The sequence below is a fragment of the Sus scrofa genome, chromosome 12, assembly GCF_054392235.1.
Source record: "Sus scrofa isolate SSC_HxYL_T2T_F1_AM1 chromosome 12, Sscrofa_HxYL_maternal_Yorkshire_Landrace_v2.0, whole genome shotgun sequence".
Lineage (NCBI taxonomy): Eukaryota > Metazoa > Chordata > Mammalia > Artiodactyla > Suidae > Sus > Sus scrofa.
The window spans coordinates 26,057,937-26,074,642 of NC_139394.1; the positions used below are offsets into that span (position 1 = coordinate 26,057,937).

Consider the following 16,706-nt stretch of genomic DNA (forward strand, 5'->3'; position numbering starts at 1 on the left):
GAAAGGTATATAAATGCCCCATTTACCCGTCTGGGCAGCTCCTAGGCCTGGGATAGGAGGGAGCCTGCCGCTGCTCAGTCAGGCACTGCCATCTGCCACGTCTCAGCGGAGATCAGCCCTGGAGGGCTCGTTGTAGGCAGAGTGGGTTTTGTTTTTTTTGTTGTTGTTGTTATTGTTGTTTTTTAATGCAGCAGGATCAGGCTCAAGATGTCACTCTAGTGAGCAGTACTGGAGACGGGGGAGAGAAATGTCTAGGAGAACAGGGGAGAAAGGATGGAAGCGTCCATGCTCCAGGAGGAGGGAAGGACAGAGAGCAAAAAAGGAAGGAAAAAAGAAAAGCCAAAGAAGGAAAACCGTGTGGAAAAGACAGGCTTGGCTTTGCAGGTATGCATCCTCCTCTCTCCATGGCCCCTCAGGCGGCAGCTGCTGCCCAAGAAACAGGGCCCCAGGCTCCCAAGGTCATTTACATCCTCTCCCCAAGCCCTAGGTTCACACCTGCAAGCCCCAGTGCCTCTGCCCTGCCTCCTCCCTTCCTCTCTGGCATGCCTAAGGTCAAGGGCTCCTGGCTTTTGGAGATCATAACAATGACAACAGTGACGTTCACAGATGAAGAACGGAAGAGCCATTCCAGGGGACAGTACAGCAGGTGAGAGCCTCGGAGCCCGCAGGACACGGGCCGGCCGGCCCCCGCAGGATGCCCTTCCACAGATGATTCTGCTGCAGGAGAGCCCCACACTCCCAAAGGGTCTCATCACAGATTTACCTTCCATTCCAAGAAATCCTAAAAGGGAATGGACTCAAATGGCTATGCATGGCTTGGGCTAGAACCAACAAGAAGTACAAAGCAGGAGTTGCCATCACGGCTCAGTGGAAACGCAGGTTTGATCCCTGGCCTCGCTCAGTGGGTGAAGGATCCGGCGTTGCCGTGAGCTGTGGTGTAGGTTGCAGACGCAGCTCAGATGCTGTGGCTGTGGTACAGGTCAGTGGCTACAGCTCCAATTTGACCCCTAGCCTGGGAACCTCCATGTGCCGTGGGTGTGGCCCTAAAAAGTGCCCCCCCCCAAAAAAAGGGAGAAGTACACAGCAATAACAATAACATCAGTGGCAGTTTACCTTTCTGGAGCCCATGAATGGCAGTCATCATGTTAAGGACTTGATATGTATTTAATTTTCCAGGAGAACTCTATGAAATATACCCATTTTACTGATGAGTAAACTAAGGCTTACACAGGCAGTTGCTTTGGCCAGGATCATGAGTCGGGGCAGGAGATGAGAGCCAGGATCCTGGACTCGAGACGCTGTGCTGTCTGCACACTAACCTTTGGCTGCCTGCACTCTCACGGACTCGCCCCCAGCAGCCAGTTGCCATCACACCTCCACCCCCACCCTTACCCAGGAATTCTCAGCCATGGGCCTTATTTCCTACTTCACACAGAAAAGCATAAGAGTCACCGGATGCAAACTTGCTTGACTCTCCACCAGGAGCCAAGGCCCCTTTCTGCAGGACTCTCCTCACACCCAGAGACGGGTCCCACCCCCTCCCACCCATGCCCACTGGCCGGCCACCCAGCTCTCGCCGAAGCTCCTGGTACAGAGGCTCTTTCTCTGCTGGCCCTGGGAGCTTTGGCTGCTTCCTCTCTGCGGGATCCCTCCCATCAGCTTTAAAGTGCTCCTGTCTCTCCTACACTCTGGGGAGAAACGGAATGCTCCCCACCCCACCCTGCCCTTACTCATTTTCCTCTTCCAGTCACGGCCCCTGACTTTCCCCTCCCTTCACGGCCACACCTCAAAGGCTTCCCTGAACTCTCATTGCTCCTGTCCATTCACTCTTCACTTGGCCCCAGTTGGGATCCCTTCACTGAATGGTCCCAGTTAAGGTCGCTAATGATTTCCAAAGTGCCAATGGGCAGTATTATTGTTCTCTTAGTCTACGGCTTTTGACACTTCTAATGGTTCTGTACTGGTTTCCTGGCATACATTTCCTTCTTCTCTCTTCTCTCTCTAGTTAATTCTTCTCCTTTGTGGCTTATCCTCCTCTTCCAGCCCTAAAATATGAACTTTTTTTTTTTTTTTTTTTTTGTCTTTTTGCCTTTTTCAGGGCCGCTCCCACGGCATATGGAGGTTCCCAGGCTAGGGATCTAATCGGCACAGGAGCTGGAGCTGCCGGCCTACGCCAGAGCCACAGCAACATGGGACCCGAGCCACGTCTGCAACCTATACCACAGCTCACGGCAACACTGGATCCTTAACTCACTGAGCAAGGCCAGGGATCGAACCCGCAACCTCATGGTTCCTAGTCAGATTTGTTAACCACTGCGCCACGACGGGAACCCTTGAGTACCTTAAGGTTTAGCCTTGGCCCTGCTTCTGTCCTCAGTCTATACTTCCCCTGGTGATCCAACACACCAAGGGCTCCACAATTACACCTATAAACCAGGATACCCCCCAACCCTCTCTCCAGTCCTGACCTGTCCTCTGAATTCTAGGCTCATAAATTCAATAGCCTACGTGATACCCCCATGTGGATTCTTCCAGGCAACCCATAATCGACAAGTAAAATGAATTTAATGATCTCATTTCCCTGTTTATCTGCCCACTGGTCTGTATTTTGATGAATCAGTCCTAGTCACCTCTTTGTCCTTCCTCTGTCCAATCATCAAGTTCTACCAAATTTGCCCCCCTGAATCTCTCTCAAATATGTCTCCTCTTCTCCACTCTGTCACCTCTCAAGTTCAAGGTCTGTTACCTCTTGCCTTCCTCCACCCCGACTCTCAACATTGACTTTCCTACAGCCTAGCTAATGATTGCATTGAAATGAAAATCTTGGCATTCCCTGGTGTCCTAGCAGTGAAGGATCCAACGTTGTCACTGGGAAGGAGCGAAGGAAGGAAGGGAGGGAGAGAGGAAAGAAGGCAGGAAGGAAGGAAGGAAGGATTTCCCCACTGTTCTAAGTGACCTATGAAGGTCCTGCTCTCACACTTCTCCACGCTGCAGCCACCCAGCCTTCGAGGGGCTCCTACAATGCCCCATACTCCCTCCTGACTCTGGGCTTTAGGCATCCCATTTCTTTGGCGTGAAACTTGCCTCTCCAGCTTCACCAAGTCGACAGCTCTTCGTCCTGCAGCGCTCACTTCAAAAGCTGCTTTCTTAGGGAAGCCTTTCTGGATGCCCCAGATGAGATTAACTCCCCATTCCAGGCTCGCATGGTGCCCTATCATTTCTTGCAGAGCACCCCCGTGGCTTGAAGTCATGTATTTGTGGGATTATTAAGAACACGCGCTCCCTGCTCGACTGTAGGGTCCATTGAGGGCAGGCAGCAATTAGTTTTTCTATTTATCCCTAGAAACTAGCACAGTCCCTGGCACACCGTACATTGACGGTACAAAGGCATTTCCAGCAAAGAAAACAGAGAGGGCTCTAAAATTCATGCTTAAAAGGCCACACCAATGCAAGGGTTGTTAAATTTTGGTGGGGGTAGAAGACCCTAGGGCTCACCCACTGGCATGCTGATCACGCTCAAATGCCCCGTTTACTCTTTTGTTCAGAGGTAACGGAGGCACTGAGGGTACACTGTGGAGACCATGTGCCCTGGAATGACTGAAGGTTGTACTGGACAACATGTCGGGGGATGTGCCTACTTTTCATTAGGTTTCCATAAAAAATATACACTTCCCATACTGGTAAGAGATAGAAATAAAAATGTTATCTACCCAGAGAGATTAAAAGGGGTAATATGACTGTTGACCTGTGGGTCAATGTCAATTGATCTATAAATTTCCAAAAAGGAAGTACATTATTTTACCATTAAACTAGGGAGTACACTTTAAAGTGCTGTAGGATGGGAGTTCCCTGGTGGCGGAGCAGGTTAAAGGATCTGGCATTATCACTGTTGCGGCCTGGGTGGCTGCTGTGGTGAGGATTTGATCCCTGGCCAGGGAAATTTCTGCATGTCACGGGTGCCGCCAAAACAAAATAAGTAATAAAATAAATAAATAAAACAAAGTGCTCTGAGATAGCAAGAAATAAATGAAGCCCACAGATGACGAAGGACGAATTCGAAACCACACCGGTGGTGGCCTGGAGCTGGTTCACACTGGCTCTCTAGAGCCAGTCGTTGAGTTTTCAGAAATTTTGCAAGCTAGTTGTTAAATGGCCAATTAAAAATTAAATTGTGGAGTTCCCATTGTGGCTTAGTGGTAACCAACCTGACTGGCATCCACGAGGACGGCAGGTTCGATCCCTGGCTTTCCTCAGTGGGTTAAGGATCTGGTGTTGCCACGAGCTGTGGTGTAGCTTGGATCTGGTAGTCTTGTGGCTCTGGCATAGGCTGGCAGTTGCAGCTCTGATTCGATCCCTAGCCTGGGAACTTCTATACGGGGGTGGCCCTAAAAAATAAATAAATAAATAAATAATAAATTGTATTTACATACGACTCACAGCAGAGGTAATAAATACTCAAAATTCATCTTCCTAATTTTCTTACATTTTACCAGTGCCTATGGCAGGATAGCAGTACGAGATAACGGCGAGCTGCACATTTCCATCCGACTCCGCACTGTCATGTCACTGTGAAGTTTGAAATGGGCCACAGTGGGAGTATTTACACCATGAAACCTGGCAAATGCTACCAATCAGGGCTTATATTTTTGGGAGCTAGATGGCATACCGTTAGTAGTACACCACTGAACGAAACCATTGTCCACAAAAAGATTTTAACGGTCTATAGTAAATGTGAAGCAAATTTTTACTTGGAAGATGGGTCAGTTGAAGGGTTTTTTTGGTTTTGTTTTGTTTTTGTCTTTTTGCCTTTTCTTGAGCCGCTCCCCTGGCATATGGAGGTTCCCAGGCTAGGGGTCCAATCGGAGCTGTAGCCTCTGGCCTACACCAGAGCCACAGCAGCGCAGGATCCCGAGCCGCGTCTACAAACTACACCACAGCTCACGGCAACGCCGGATCCTTCACCCACTGAGCAAGGGCAGGGATCGAACCTGCAACCTCATGGTTCTTAGTCGGATTCGTTAACCACTGCGCCACGATGGGAACTCCAGGTTTTTTTTTTAAACAATGAATTTTATTACATTTGGAGTTGTATAACAATCGTCACAACCCAGTTTTATGGCATTTCCATCCCAAACCCCCAGCCCTTCCCCCTACCCCTCCAACCTGTCTCCTTTGGAAACCGTAAGTTTTTCAAAGTCTGTGAGTTAGTATCTGTTCTGTAAAGAAGTTCATTGTGTCCTTTTTTTAGATTCCACATGTAAGTGATAGTACGTGACATTGGTGTCTCACTGTCTGACTAACTTCACTTGGCATGATAATTTCTAGGTCCATCCATGTTAGCTAAAGAAGTATGGAAACGTGCTTGCCTTTTGGAAAGCATCTGCAAGACTGTAAGGATTGAAGGTGATTGCTTCCTCACTGTGAAGCTATCTATAATTGTTCTACAGATACTTTTATTACAAAAATCAGTTACTATTTTTTTTTTTTGGTCTTTTTAGGGCTGCTACACGGCATATGGAGGTTCCAGACTAGGGGTCCAATCAGAGCTACAGCTGCCAGCCCACACCACAGCCACAGCAATGCCAGATCTGAGCCACATCTGCGACCTACACCACAGCTCATGGCAACGCCAGATCCTCAACCCACTGAGCAAGGCCGGGGATTGAACCCGAGTCCTCATAGTTACCAGTCGGGTTTGTTAACTGCTGAGCCACAACGGGAACTTCTACTAAAGTGTGACTTTATGGAACAACCTGTATACCATTACTTCTGGACAAAAATGAATGTGTTGACGTAACAGAGACCTAAGTTCCTAAGAGCGTGTGGGAGAAATTCCCTCCCCCTCTCCCTGCTAAAATTCTGCAAAAAGTAGCATATGCTCAAGCTATGTGTGCTTACCTTCTGCCTCCACCACTTGACAGAAAACTGCTGATCTCCTGAGTGCTAAACCCAATTGTTTCTCGGTCCTCAATGCTACAAACCACCCCCTGCCCCCCGGCTTTGTTTCTGTGGGCGGCTCCCCTGCCTCCTCCATTAGATTGTATTAGTGGAATGGACACCCTGTCCCCTCAGCCCCCCAGCCTAGTACAGTGTTTGGCACCTTCTAGGTGCTTAGACCTCATTTGCTCCATCAGTGGCCTGGGTTTTATGCTGTGACTTTTGAAACAGTCCTCTCTTCTCTGATGTCTGTCTTCTTACACATGAAAAGAAGATGACTATGTGAGGGCCCCCCTTTTTTCCTTGCAGTTTGTCAAGGGCTCACCTTTCAGGGTCTTGAGTGGGCTGAAGCTCGCCCCACTTGAACGGAGCTTTATGAGCAGGTGCATTTGTTTTACTGCCAGGTAAACGCTCAGATTTTCACTCGCTCTTGGGTCCCGGGGCCTCAGCTCCAAAGCTATTCCTTCGCCTTCTGCTGCTTCTTGGCTCACAGCCAGGTTGCATGACCTTGAGGATGTTACAGTATCACCTTTCCAAGCTGTACAACTGGGATGAATGGGAGCCGCACAGGACAAGTCCGCAGGCGTTCGGAACTCCTGGGAGATCTGTAAACGACAGGTCCTGGTGGGACCTTCCCGTGCTTGAGGAATGCGTATTTTATCTTCATAAAGTTTCGCCCCTAGAGTTGATCCCCTTCAACTCGTGAGTCACTTCTGTTGCTTGTACTGAATTCCCTCAAGTCTAAAATCCTTTTCTCCTAGAGCTGCAGGCATCAGAACCGCACAGCATTCCAGATGCCACGCTCCATGCCGGCATTACGGGATTTACAGAGGCGGAGTGATCAGCTCGAGAATGGCTTAGCGGCATAAAGATCCCGAGGGTCAACAATATTCAAGTCCCCCCATGCTCATCTGGAGGGCAACGCTTCTGGTTCTCCCAGCTCAGGATCCCAAATACCGATCATCCTACACGTGCCTCCTTGCTCACCCGTCTCCAGAAGGTGTCCGCCTCCTGGGTCAAAGGCCCCAACACAGCGTGGTTACTTCTGAAATTAAAAGGGCAGGGAAGGCATCTACCTTGCGCACACACACCCGTAAAGGGCGGTGCGCCGATACTCACCTGGATGTTGGATTTGTCCGCGAGCCATGAGAAATGAGTCTCAGGGATGGAAGGAAGGCACAGGTCAGGGACGAGTCACGAGATAAAGGCAACACACAGGGCCCAGGCTGATGACAAAGATAATTAGTTGTGGGAAATACGGTTGGGCTTCAGCCAAGAATTCGTCTGTGACAAAGACAAACCCAAGGATCCCATACAGTCATGGTGGGGGGATTTAGTTGCTGTTCTTTCACAGGGCTTTAAGAGCCAGAACAAAGCAATAGTCAGTTTCAAAGTGCAGCTCTACTTCCCCCCCACCCCGTTTGTTGTTCTGCTTGTAAACATACAAGCACTTTCCTGTCATCTGCACAGGCTCACGCAATATGGAGAACCCACAATAGGTTTAAGGCAGATTTAAAAAGGAAGGTGCGGAGCGGTGGTCGAGCCAGAGATCTTTTGGCCTAGGAATCGTCACGTCCAGAATTTTTAAAAAAAGGAACCCCTTTAAAGACCAAAAGGAGTGCCCGTCGTGGCTCGGCGGTAGCGAACCCAACTAGGATCCATGAGGACGCTGGTTCAATCCCTGGACTCGCTTAGTGGGTTAAGGCTCCGGATCTGGTGTGGCCGTAAGCTGTGGTGTAGGTCGCAGATGTGGCTCAGATCTAGTGTTGCTGTGGCTGTGGTGTACACTGGCAGGTACAGCTCCAACACGATCCCTAGCCTGGGAACTTCCATATGCCATGGGTGCAGCCCTAAAAAGACAAAAACGAACAAACAAACAAATAAACAAAAAAACCACCTCAAAAGCCAGCAGACTTAGCAGTAAGAAGGAAGAGAGACACTTTGTACCTAAATTGTTTGAGATGCCTAAGACCACCACAGAGAGGTTTCCTCCTACATAAGGAACAGGAGAAATGCTTGGTGGATGGCTAGATATAGGGGGGCTGACAACATAGAAGGAGGGGTGCTGGGCAATGACAGCTCTGCTCTTTGGACCTGAAACTGCAACTTCGAAGGTTCTGTGAAACTACTTGCCTGAAATATTGTTTTGATAAATAAGCCATATCCTTGTGGAATTGAAATCTCCAACTGTTCCACTGGCACAGACATCTCTGCAGTGACAGCACATGCCCCAGATTGTGGAGTTAACTTGAATTAAATTTCAGATGTGGGGGGAGCTGAGGGAGGGGGTGGTGGCAGTGGGAGGTTTATGAACAGTATGCTGGGGCTCTGATGTTGTCATAACCAGATGGCTTCAACTGTATCGTTTAAACCAAAACAAACACGTCCGGAAAGACTATAATCATGACAGGAGAAGCATCACACAGCTTCACCTGGACCTGAAATGCTCACAGCTTTGTCCCCATCGTAAAGCCCACACTGAAGATCCCATAAACAGTGGGAAAATCCCAGAAGAGACCTGCACCTTGCCGGAAGCCGGGTGCCAGAACTGCTACCCTCTTGAGGATGTATTCCCTGAACCTACCAGCCCCCAAGCCGGTTTTCTGAAAATAAGGAAGAGCAGATCTGAAGCCTGGTTTGTCCTGCTGGGCCCTCTGAAAAGCAGGCCAGCGGAGGCACCTTTCCAGAGCTTGGCTCTTTCTATTCCCACAGGAAGAACGCTTTGCCTCAGATGTCGTACCGGAACTTTTCAGAAATGGAACTTCCTCTGGTTCCTTACATAATCTTGGTAGGGTTATCACATTAGAAGAACTGTCACTCAAGTTGTGGGACCTCAGGCACATCCCCCTGGGCTTCAACTTCTCTCATCTATAAAATGGGAAGATGCTACCTAGCCGTCACTTGTCCTACCAAATGCATCAAGTTGCTGGGAAGTTCAAGTCACATACTGGAGGTTGTGAAGTTCAAATGCATGTGAAGGTTTGCGGAAACCCAAGGGGGTGCTGAGCCAGTGCGGTTATCTGATAGAAAATTTGGAGAGAGGAGACCCCGGGGAGGCTCGGGTCCCGGGATCCGCATGCTGACCTGGAGGCTGAGGCCTCCGGAGGCAGAGGACAGCAGCCAGAACGTGGAGCAGGGGGCACTTGTCACACGGGGGACACTTAGGAAACCGAGGGCTGCAGTGGATGGTTGCTCACGAACACATCCTGTCTCTGATTATCCTAGAGTAGTCACGTCCACGCCACTCTGGAGGTGGCGAGATAAACGAAAACTGGAAAATGTGCAGAGGCTAAAGTAGCCGAGGGGAAACGCCAGGGGAGATACTTGGCGTCTCCACCTCAGGTCAAAGTAACAAACACCTTGACCCGACGGCCACGGATTCTCCAGTGTATCCCGCTGCCCTGTCCGACACGGAGGAGCCCCGGGCATTCCTGGGAGCTCACTGGCAAGTCAGACATCAACTTTTCTGAAAACACATGCAGGCAGTGACAGAACCAGTCAGAGAGAAGAATGTCCCTTTATTAAATCTCCACATTCATGTCCCCTGGATATTTTTAGATGGAGCTAAGGAGAAGGGAGCTTAGGGCTCGAAACATGAAGGGTGCAGGAGAGCCCACTTCCATCACTCGCCTTGGCGGCAGGCGCCCGAGCCCTCTGAGGATGTGGACCGCGAGATACGCAGGAAGGACGAGGGCTGGCGGGTAGGTGCTGGCAGCTCGCAAAGGGAACTCGAGACTGGGGAGATGAGACACAGCCCTACCGCTTGGGCGTTTTGCGCATCATCTCGGCAAGCTAAAGGATTGACGAGGCCTTCAACATCCCTTGAGGAACTCAGACCCAAAAGACAAGCCCGGTGAGTGAGACAAAAGACCAGAGATACCACACAGTACAAAATAGTAATTATTTATATTTTCAAAAAGAAAAAAAAAATTAACATTTGGAAGTTCTCCCTTGTAGGAAGAGGGGCGAATTGGAAGGAACAGGACTGGCTCCTATGCAGGCGGCAGGTCAGGTACGAACAGCTGAGCAATCGGGGCTGGGAGTTTTTTCACACAGCATGAATAATAAAATTTCCTTTTCTTTCTCTTCTTTTGGCTCCGTTTTGGTTTTGCGTGTGTTTTTTGTTTTTTGTTTTTTAGAAAAGGGAGGGGGAGAAGAAATAAAATCAGGGAAAAATGCCAAAAAACATTTTCCACAATATCTAAAAACAGAGAACCACAGTTCTTGTCAAGACAGTATGAATTCTGGATGAATTACTTTTTCCAGTTGTCAAGACCAATAAAGATTTTTTTCCCCCAAAAGCCACCACATCAGAATACTCATCTTCTAGATCAAATAACCTCCTTCCCCTTTCACCTCCGCTTGTCATTCTTCATAAAAGGCTAACAGGACGTGTTCTGTTCTTGCAAACAGTAAGTGCTAACAAGAGCGCTCTTCTGATATTTGCATGGTGGTGAGTTTTCCACAAATATCCAAGTTTTAGCACAGCTGGATGGACTAAAATTTCTCTCAACATAAATACTACTGGAATCCACAAAAGAGATTTTTGAGAAATTCCGCAAAAATCCTTTCTTCTTTCCTTTTTTTTTTTCCCTTCTCTTAAAACTAATTGTCCTTTTTAAAATTTTCGTTTTGCTCCAGGCACCTGATGATCTGTTCTGCTCAGTCAGATGCAGACAGGCTTCTCCAAAGTACCACCGCTGGGATGTCCTCAGGGCCAGCGCCTAACCTGAATCCCCACAGTACCAACCTCGGCCAGGCCAAAGGGAACACAGTGACGCAGCAACAGGGTTTTCATTAGGTTGAACAGCCCCGAGTCCCGGGCCCTTCCCTCCCCCCACCCCCACTTCCCCCAAGTTTATTTAGTGCTGTTTTCAAAGTCTGGGGCTACGATGCAGTCTTTTCCCCCCACAACAGAGTAAAAGCTCCACAGATCGCGCTGTCTACCTGGTGGTCAGTGGCAGCAACAGTGGCTGCTGCTTCTCGAAAAGAAACGGAGTCTTACAACAGGCAGGATCTTAGGATTGCTTCAGGCGTTTGCGTGGGGGTCCCAGAAACGGGCACTGTGCTGAAGCCAGAGAACGGTACGCCTCCGCCACCAAGTGAGGATGTGACACCACCATGGACTTCCACCCGGAGGTCTCCAGGACATCCGAAGCATGACTAGGAGAGACGTGAGAGACGGTTACCAAAGGGCTGCGTGAAGGGTGGATTACACGGCCACCTAGACAGCCCAGTTTTGCCCAGGCTCTGCTGCTGTAACGGGAGTCAGTGCAAGACCCTTAGCCGGAACCTGAATACGCATGAGAATTTGCTTGTTAGACGAGAGGCAGACAGGTGACCAGGCTATGGTCGCTGTGACTCTGGAAATCAGGACTTTGAGCCACCACATCCTCAGTTACAAAAGGCGAACTGTCCCTCGGGCTCCTCTCTACACCAGCCGAGGCGCTCTACACACTCACTGGTGATGCTGACGCAGAGAAAGAACAAGAGTCCTCTGGGTCTGACCGCTCTGACCTTCCCCCTGGCTTTGCCATTTACTCGTCCCGTACCCACAAAGCAGGTCGCAGCCCGGGGCCGACTTGTTAATGCCAAAAGAGGGATAAGAGCCACACTGCACTGAATGGGTAACATCTAAAAAGCACCAAGCAAGCGCCCAGCACAGAGCGAGCGCTCACTGCAGGGAGCACTTTGCCTCAACTGGTAGCTCCTTTGAAGTAATCTTATAAACAGCCTTAGAGGACACTGTTTCCTGTTTCAGGGCATTTTCTATAGTGAATAATGTTTCCTCATCTACCCGGCAACCTCTTAAACCTGCAGTCTCACCCCAGAACTGCAGCTGTGAGGGCTTCCTAAGGCCTGCTTCTCTTCCTCAGGTGTTTCTGTTCCCCTAATTCAGCAAAGGAGCAGGACACGTCCCCCCGAGAATTCTTTCTGAAAGGAATATGGCCAGGTCAGCTGTCTAGGATGAAGGGACAGGCCTACTGGAAACGACCTCACCTCCTGATTAGCCTTCTTTTCCTCATTCTACAACTGACCACTAGACACGCGTACTAACTCATAAAAACCACACTTTCATCCTTGCAGAGACCTACCTATCTTTTTTTAAGCTGATGAGTGTGACATAAAGATGCTCTCACTTGAGGGGACAAAGCTGCTTCAGGCCAGCTTTTTCATCACCTCTGATCCTACAAGGTAGTAAAGCACTTCCCTCACCCATCAGCTAAGGCTGACGAAAGCAAAATCCTTCTCCATACCGTCGAGCTGAAGGAAACGATAAATACTCTCTACGCACTACTAAAAGCCAAGCTCTCCACCTGTTTTATTCACTAATTCAGTCTTGCTCGTGTGTTTAGCTATTCCAGCTACCCTGAAAGAATTCTGAAGGGGCCAACTCACTAGTTGATGAAATCCACTGCCTGAGTTTTCAATTGATCTGCGCTGTGGAGGTCAGCCAGGATGAGAATTTCGGCGGCGTTCTCGACGGAGAGGTTACTGCAGAGCGCATCCTCACACATGACCTTTAAACGCTCCAAGGCATACTGTAAAACACAAGCAGGGCTGCGCTCAGACGGGAAGAGCGCCGAGCTGACCGCTGCTGAAGCTCTTCTCTTCGGCTGTACTGTCACGGAACTGGAAAACCGGAACAAACCTGCACGGACCATGAGAGGGCTACTGCTGCGATGAGAAACCACAATCATACCTCGAGGGCCGGAATGAAGACGGCTAAGATGACTTGCACAGACGCCATTCGAGTGCTAAGGTCTAGCAGAAAGACGGCGGTATGGAATAGACCCACATCCTCCAACTGTCCCCACCCTGACCATGATCAGGGTTCCTTAAGCCATCCCCACCCACCTTTTCGATGATGCATTTCTCTACTTGGAATCAACAGGCACAGAGCTTTTTAAATTTCTGCAATCCTTTTATCTAGAGCCAGACTAGGGTGGGGCGCAGTCTCTTCTATTTAAGCACTGTCACCAGCCCAGCAGGGTATTCCAACTGGCCCACTGGGCTGTGAAAAGGAGCCCTGCGGTGACTTTCACCAACATCTCTGCCACTAGTTGTTCCTGCATGAGGGTCAACCAAAGGCCTCCTTTTCACTAGAAAAGGACAAATGGAGTTCTATTTTACTGCGGCTGGGCTTACGAGTCTTAGGGTAGGAAAACAAAGCATTAGAGACCCTGGGTCCAAATTCAGTCTAAAAACTTCCTATTTTCCAAGTAAAGGGTATAAACGTTTTGGGAATGAAGGTCTAGGTTAACACTGGGAGCATCTGAGCTAGTTGATTTGTTTGTTTTTTTTTTTTTTTTTGGTCTTTTCTAGGGCCGCACCCGCAGTGTATGGAGGTTCCCAAGCTAGGGGTCTAACCGGAGCTGTAGCCGCCGGCCTACGCCACAGCCACAGCAACGCGGGATCCGAGCCGAGTCTGCAACCTACACCACAGCTCACGGCAACGCCGGATCTTTAACCCACTGAGCAAGGGCAGGGACTGAACCCGCAACCTCATGGCTCCTAGTCGGATTCGTTAACCACTGCGCCACGACGGGAACTCCTAGTTGATTTGTTTTGATGCAACTGTACTACCTGCTCTCTGTATTATAAACTTACTAAGGAACTTGAGGGCTGAGGAGGAAGAGAGGCTAAAAGAAGGCACAAAACAGTGTCATTAATCAGTTCGCGGGAGAGAGGACTGCGCTGAGGGTATCCACAGTCTCTGTATAGGTCCCATCCCGAGGGCCTCGGAGCTCAAGGACACATCATTCCTCCAGGCTGAATCATGACAATCAAACCAGGACAATTTTATTTTTATGAATTCTGGGTGAGGAGGCATATCTGCTGGCACTGTGATCTCCTGCAGCAAAAAGAGAGTTTTATTGGTTTTGGTGCAGCTTTAATTTCTTACATTTGAGTAACTGGAAAACAGTTTCCATGGACAACAGGAATGACACTAGACAAGAAAGAAATTAGGTTGCCGCTTTTGTTTTAAAAGACTGGAAAAGGTTGAGTAAATGTTCAGTCTTTACACAGCGCGGCACAGAATATTCATCTTATTCTTTCTCAAGACATTCTTTTAGAACGACTTTTACTGTGAATAGCTCTGATCCCTAATGCATAATTAGACAAAAGTAGCCATTTTTGTCCCTTGGGGACAAAGTTTTTTTTTTTTCTTAATTATGCTTCCGAAAAACCTGCCTAATGGCAGTACTTACCCAAGAGATTGAAATTGTGTCTCCTAGGCCTGGGCAACGTGTTTTGTTTTGTTTTTGGTCTAATTACACATGTCCCTGGGAGACTGGAAAAGCTCAGAAGAAGCTGTTTTTTAGCCTCTTGGGTAAATTCTAGATGTTTTGATCCTTCCCTGAAATTTTTCTTACTCTGTTTTCCTGAAGCTCACCAGGAGGTGTAAAGGTAAAAATGTTTTCAAATCAGCTTGGAGCAAAGACTGTCTAACAGGAAATGCTGAACGGAATTTGACAAATGCACCCTTCAGTCACTTCTCATTCATAAATTTCAAGCACTGCGATATTCAACTGCTTAAAAAGTAAATTAACACAATGTACTGAAAAATGCCCTCCTTGGACTGTCAATTCAGGCCGAGCCCAGGCTCTGTGTCCTTACAGCAGGTCCCCAGGAAGTTCTCTGGCTGAGGAGCAGGAATGAAAACCCAGGGACACGGATGCCCAACCCTGGCTCTGAGAAGGTACATCTCTGAATCTTAGTATCTCTCTAAAAACCGACCTTGTGAGACTACTCATCCTTATGGAAGCTACCAGATGAGGGGCTACAAGGCTGGTGTGGGTAAACCCAAGTGCCTGCTTCACTGAAAAGAGGAGGGCGGATGAGGCAGAATCGCTATAAACTCATGTTTGTAAAAAGCTGCCATTGGGCTGTGTCTGCTACTTCCCCAGAGCTCACAGGGAACATCTCCTTCCTGTTTCCACGGAAAGCAGGTCTCTTCCGGTCAGAACTGAGCTAGACTGGAAGGATGCAGGATGTTCACACTGCTTAACTGAACTAAAGAAGTCTTGAAGGGTGGTAAGAAAGATGCAGCTCTCAGTCAATCCTTTTCACTGGTAGCACAGATCGGGTTTACGTGCCTCGTCCTCTAGAAACACTCCAAAAAGGTGGATCCATAAAGATTAAACCTCCACTGTAAACAGAGACACTTTCCGCCGTCCTCGGGGTGCAAAGGGAGGAAGAAGGAGACCACCTCCCTGAGTGAATCCTGGGCAGGCTCTAGTGCCCTCAGGTCAGAGCCAGGAGGGACCCCAGATGGGGGCTGCGGCCTCTTGGCAGGAAGAGGAGGCACTGCCAGCAGAGAAACTGCCCTTCTCGAGAGGTGTACTGCAGGGTCTACTGCTGGCCGCCTCACCTGAACCGCCCCCAAACATAAGAAAAGCTTTCAGAGAATAAATAACAGCCCTTTCAACCCACCCCCCCACCCCTGAGCCGTGTTTCTTCAGGCTACAGGGCCTTCTCTCTCTGGTGTATGGACACAATGGAAGTCAGTATCCCACAGTGTGTTTTGGGAAACCCTAATCCCTGGAGGTGATCCTTGAGAAAAGTGACTCCAGGGCTAGCAAAGTTGGAGACGTCTGTCCATCATCTCTTTCAGAAACTCACAGTGCACGTGACCACAGTAAAGGTTCCGAGAAATCCTGCTGTATGAGAGAGCAACACAAAAACTCCAAGTGGACTTGGTTAAACACAGTGTTTCGTCACCTCTTCCCCTCAACCTCATTTGGGAATCACTAGCCTGCTGTTTTAGGAAATCAATATATTTCCTTAAGTCTAAGATCCACATTTTTATTTTCAAACTTCAACGCTGCTCAAATTGCAATGTAACAATCAAAGTATACCTTACTGCAGTGGTTGCTCTTTTTCTCCTCAGGAGCTAGTCATCATCTGATAATTCTGAATATGACACATTTCACTAACTTCTTAAGTACAAGTTGAAAATGATAACAACCAGGACACTAGGTAAAAGTTATTGTCTTATTGATAAAGTTTAAATACAAGTTAACGAACTCAAGAACACGATGTAAATTACAAAGTTAAATTATACATTCATTATAAATCCACTCAAGAACACCCTGTACATGACAAAATTAAATTACAAATCCAAATGTTAGCAGTATCTGGGTCTTTATTATCACTGTGGTTAAGTTTGAGATGGGGAAGAGAAGAGAGGTAAACATCAAACTTCACCTTCTTTTCCAGAGTTAGGGTGACCATACAAGTTAGCATTCAAAGCAGGACACTTGTGAAAATAAAAAGGGCGCCATCAGTAACTGCGGGAACACGAGGGTAAGCCAGGACTGTTCTCACCAAACCAAGACAGATGCTCGTCCTACCCACAAAGCAACATGAAAGTCCAGGCATGAAACTCAAGAGGTCACAAAAATGCCTTGTCTTGTTATCATTTTTCTGTTCTTATCTCACCTTGTCAGCAGCTGCCAGCAAATCATCAGCCATCTTGTCCAGGTTCGGCGCCTTCCCCGTGTAAATGAAACACATCATTTCCTTAAAAACTTCAGGCTCCACATCATTGATTTCAACCCGATTCTATGCCAGAGAAACTAAATATGAGAAACATTCCAACAGAACAAAATCCCTAAACAATTTTCATGATCTTAAGCTCCGGTGAAGAGAAGCGCTGCTATCATTTTAAATCTAACATGAATGGAAAACTCCTCTTTGCCCGATTTGATTATAATAGCCTTTTCTCCCATCACACATACCACCTTTGTTTTCTCAAATACAAT

At 48.3% G+C, this 16,706-nt stretch overlaps 1 protein-coding gene across 7 annotated transcripts in view; it reads right to left on the reverse strand.

The window, feature by feature from the left end:
• Positions 1-9,824: 9,824 nt before the first annotated feature.
• SPOP (speckle type BTB/POZ protein) overlaps positions 9,825-16,706 on the reverse strand; it is a 68,308-nt gene continuing 61,426 nt past the window's right edge. For all 7 annotated transcript variants that reach the window (XM_084984736.1, XM_021067137.2, XM_084984737.1 and 4 more), the window contains 3 exons: positions 16,384-16,506; positions 12,337-12,479; positions 9,825-11,100 (listed from right to left, as the gene is read on the reverse strand). In XM_084984736.1, coding sequence (XP_084840862.1) covers positions 10,956-11,100; positions 12,337-12,479; positions 16,384-16,506 — 411 coding nt within the window. In that variant the 3' untranslated portion in view covers positions 9,825-10,955. The remainder of the gene's footprint in view (positions 11,101-12,336; positions 12,480-16,383; positions 16,507-16,706) is intronic.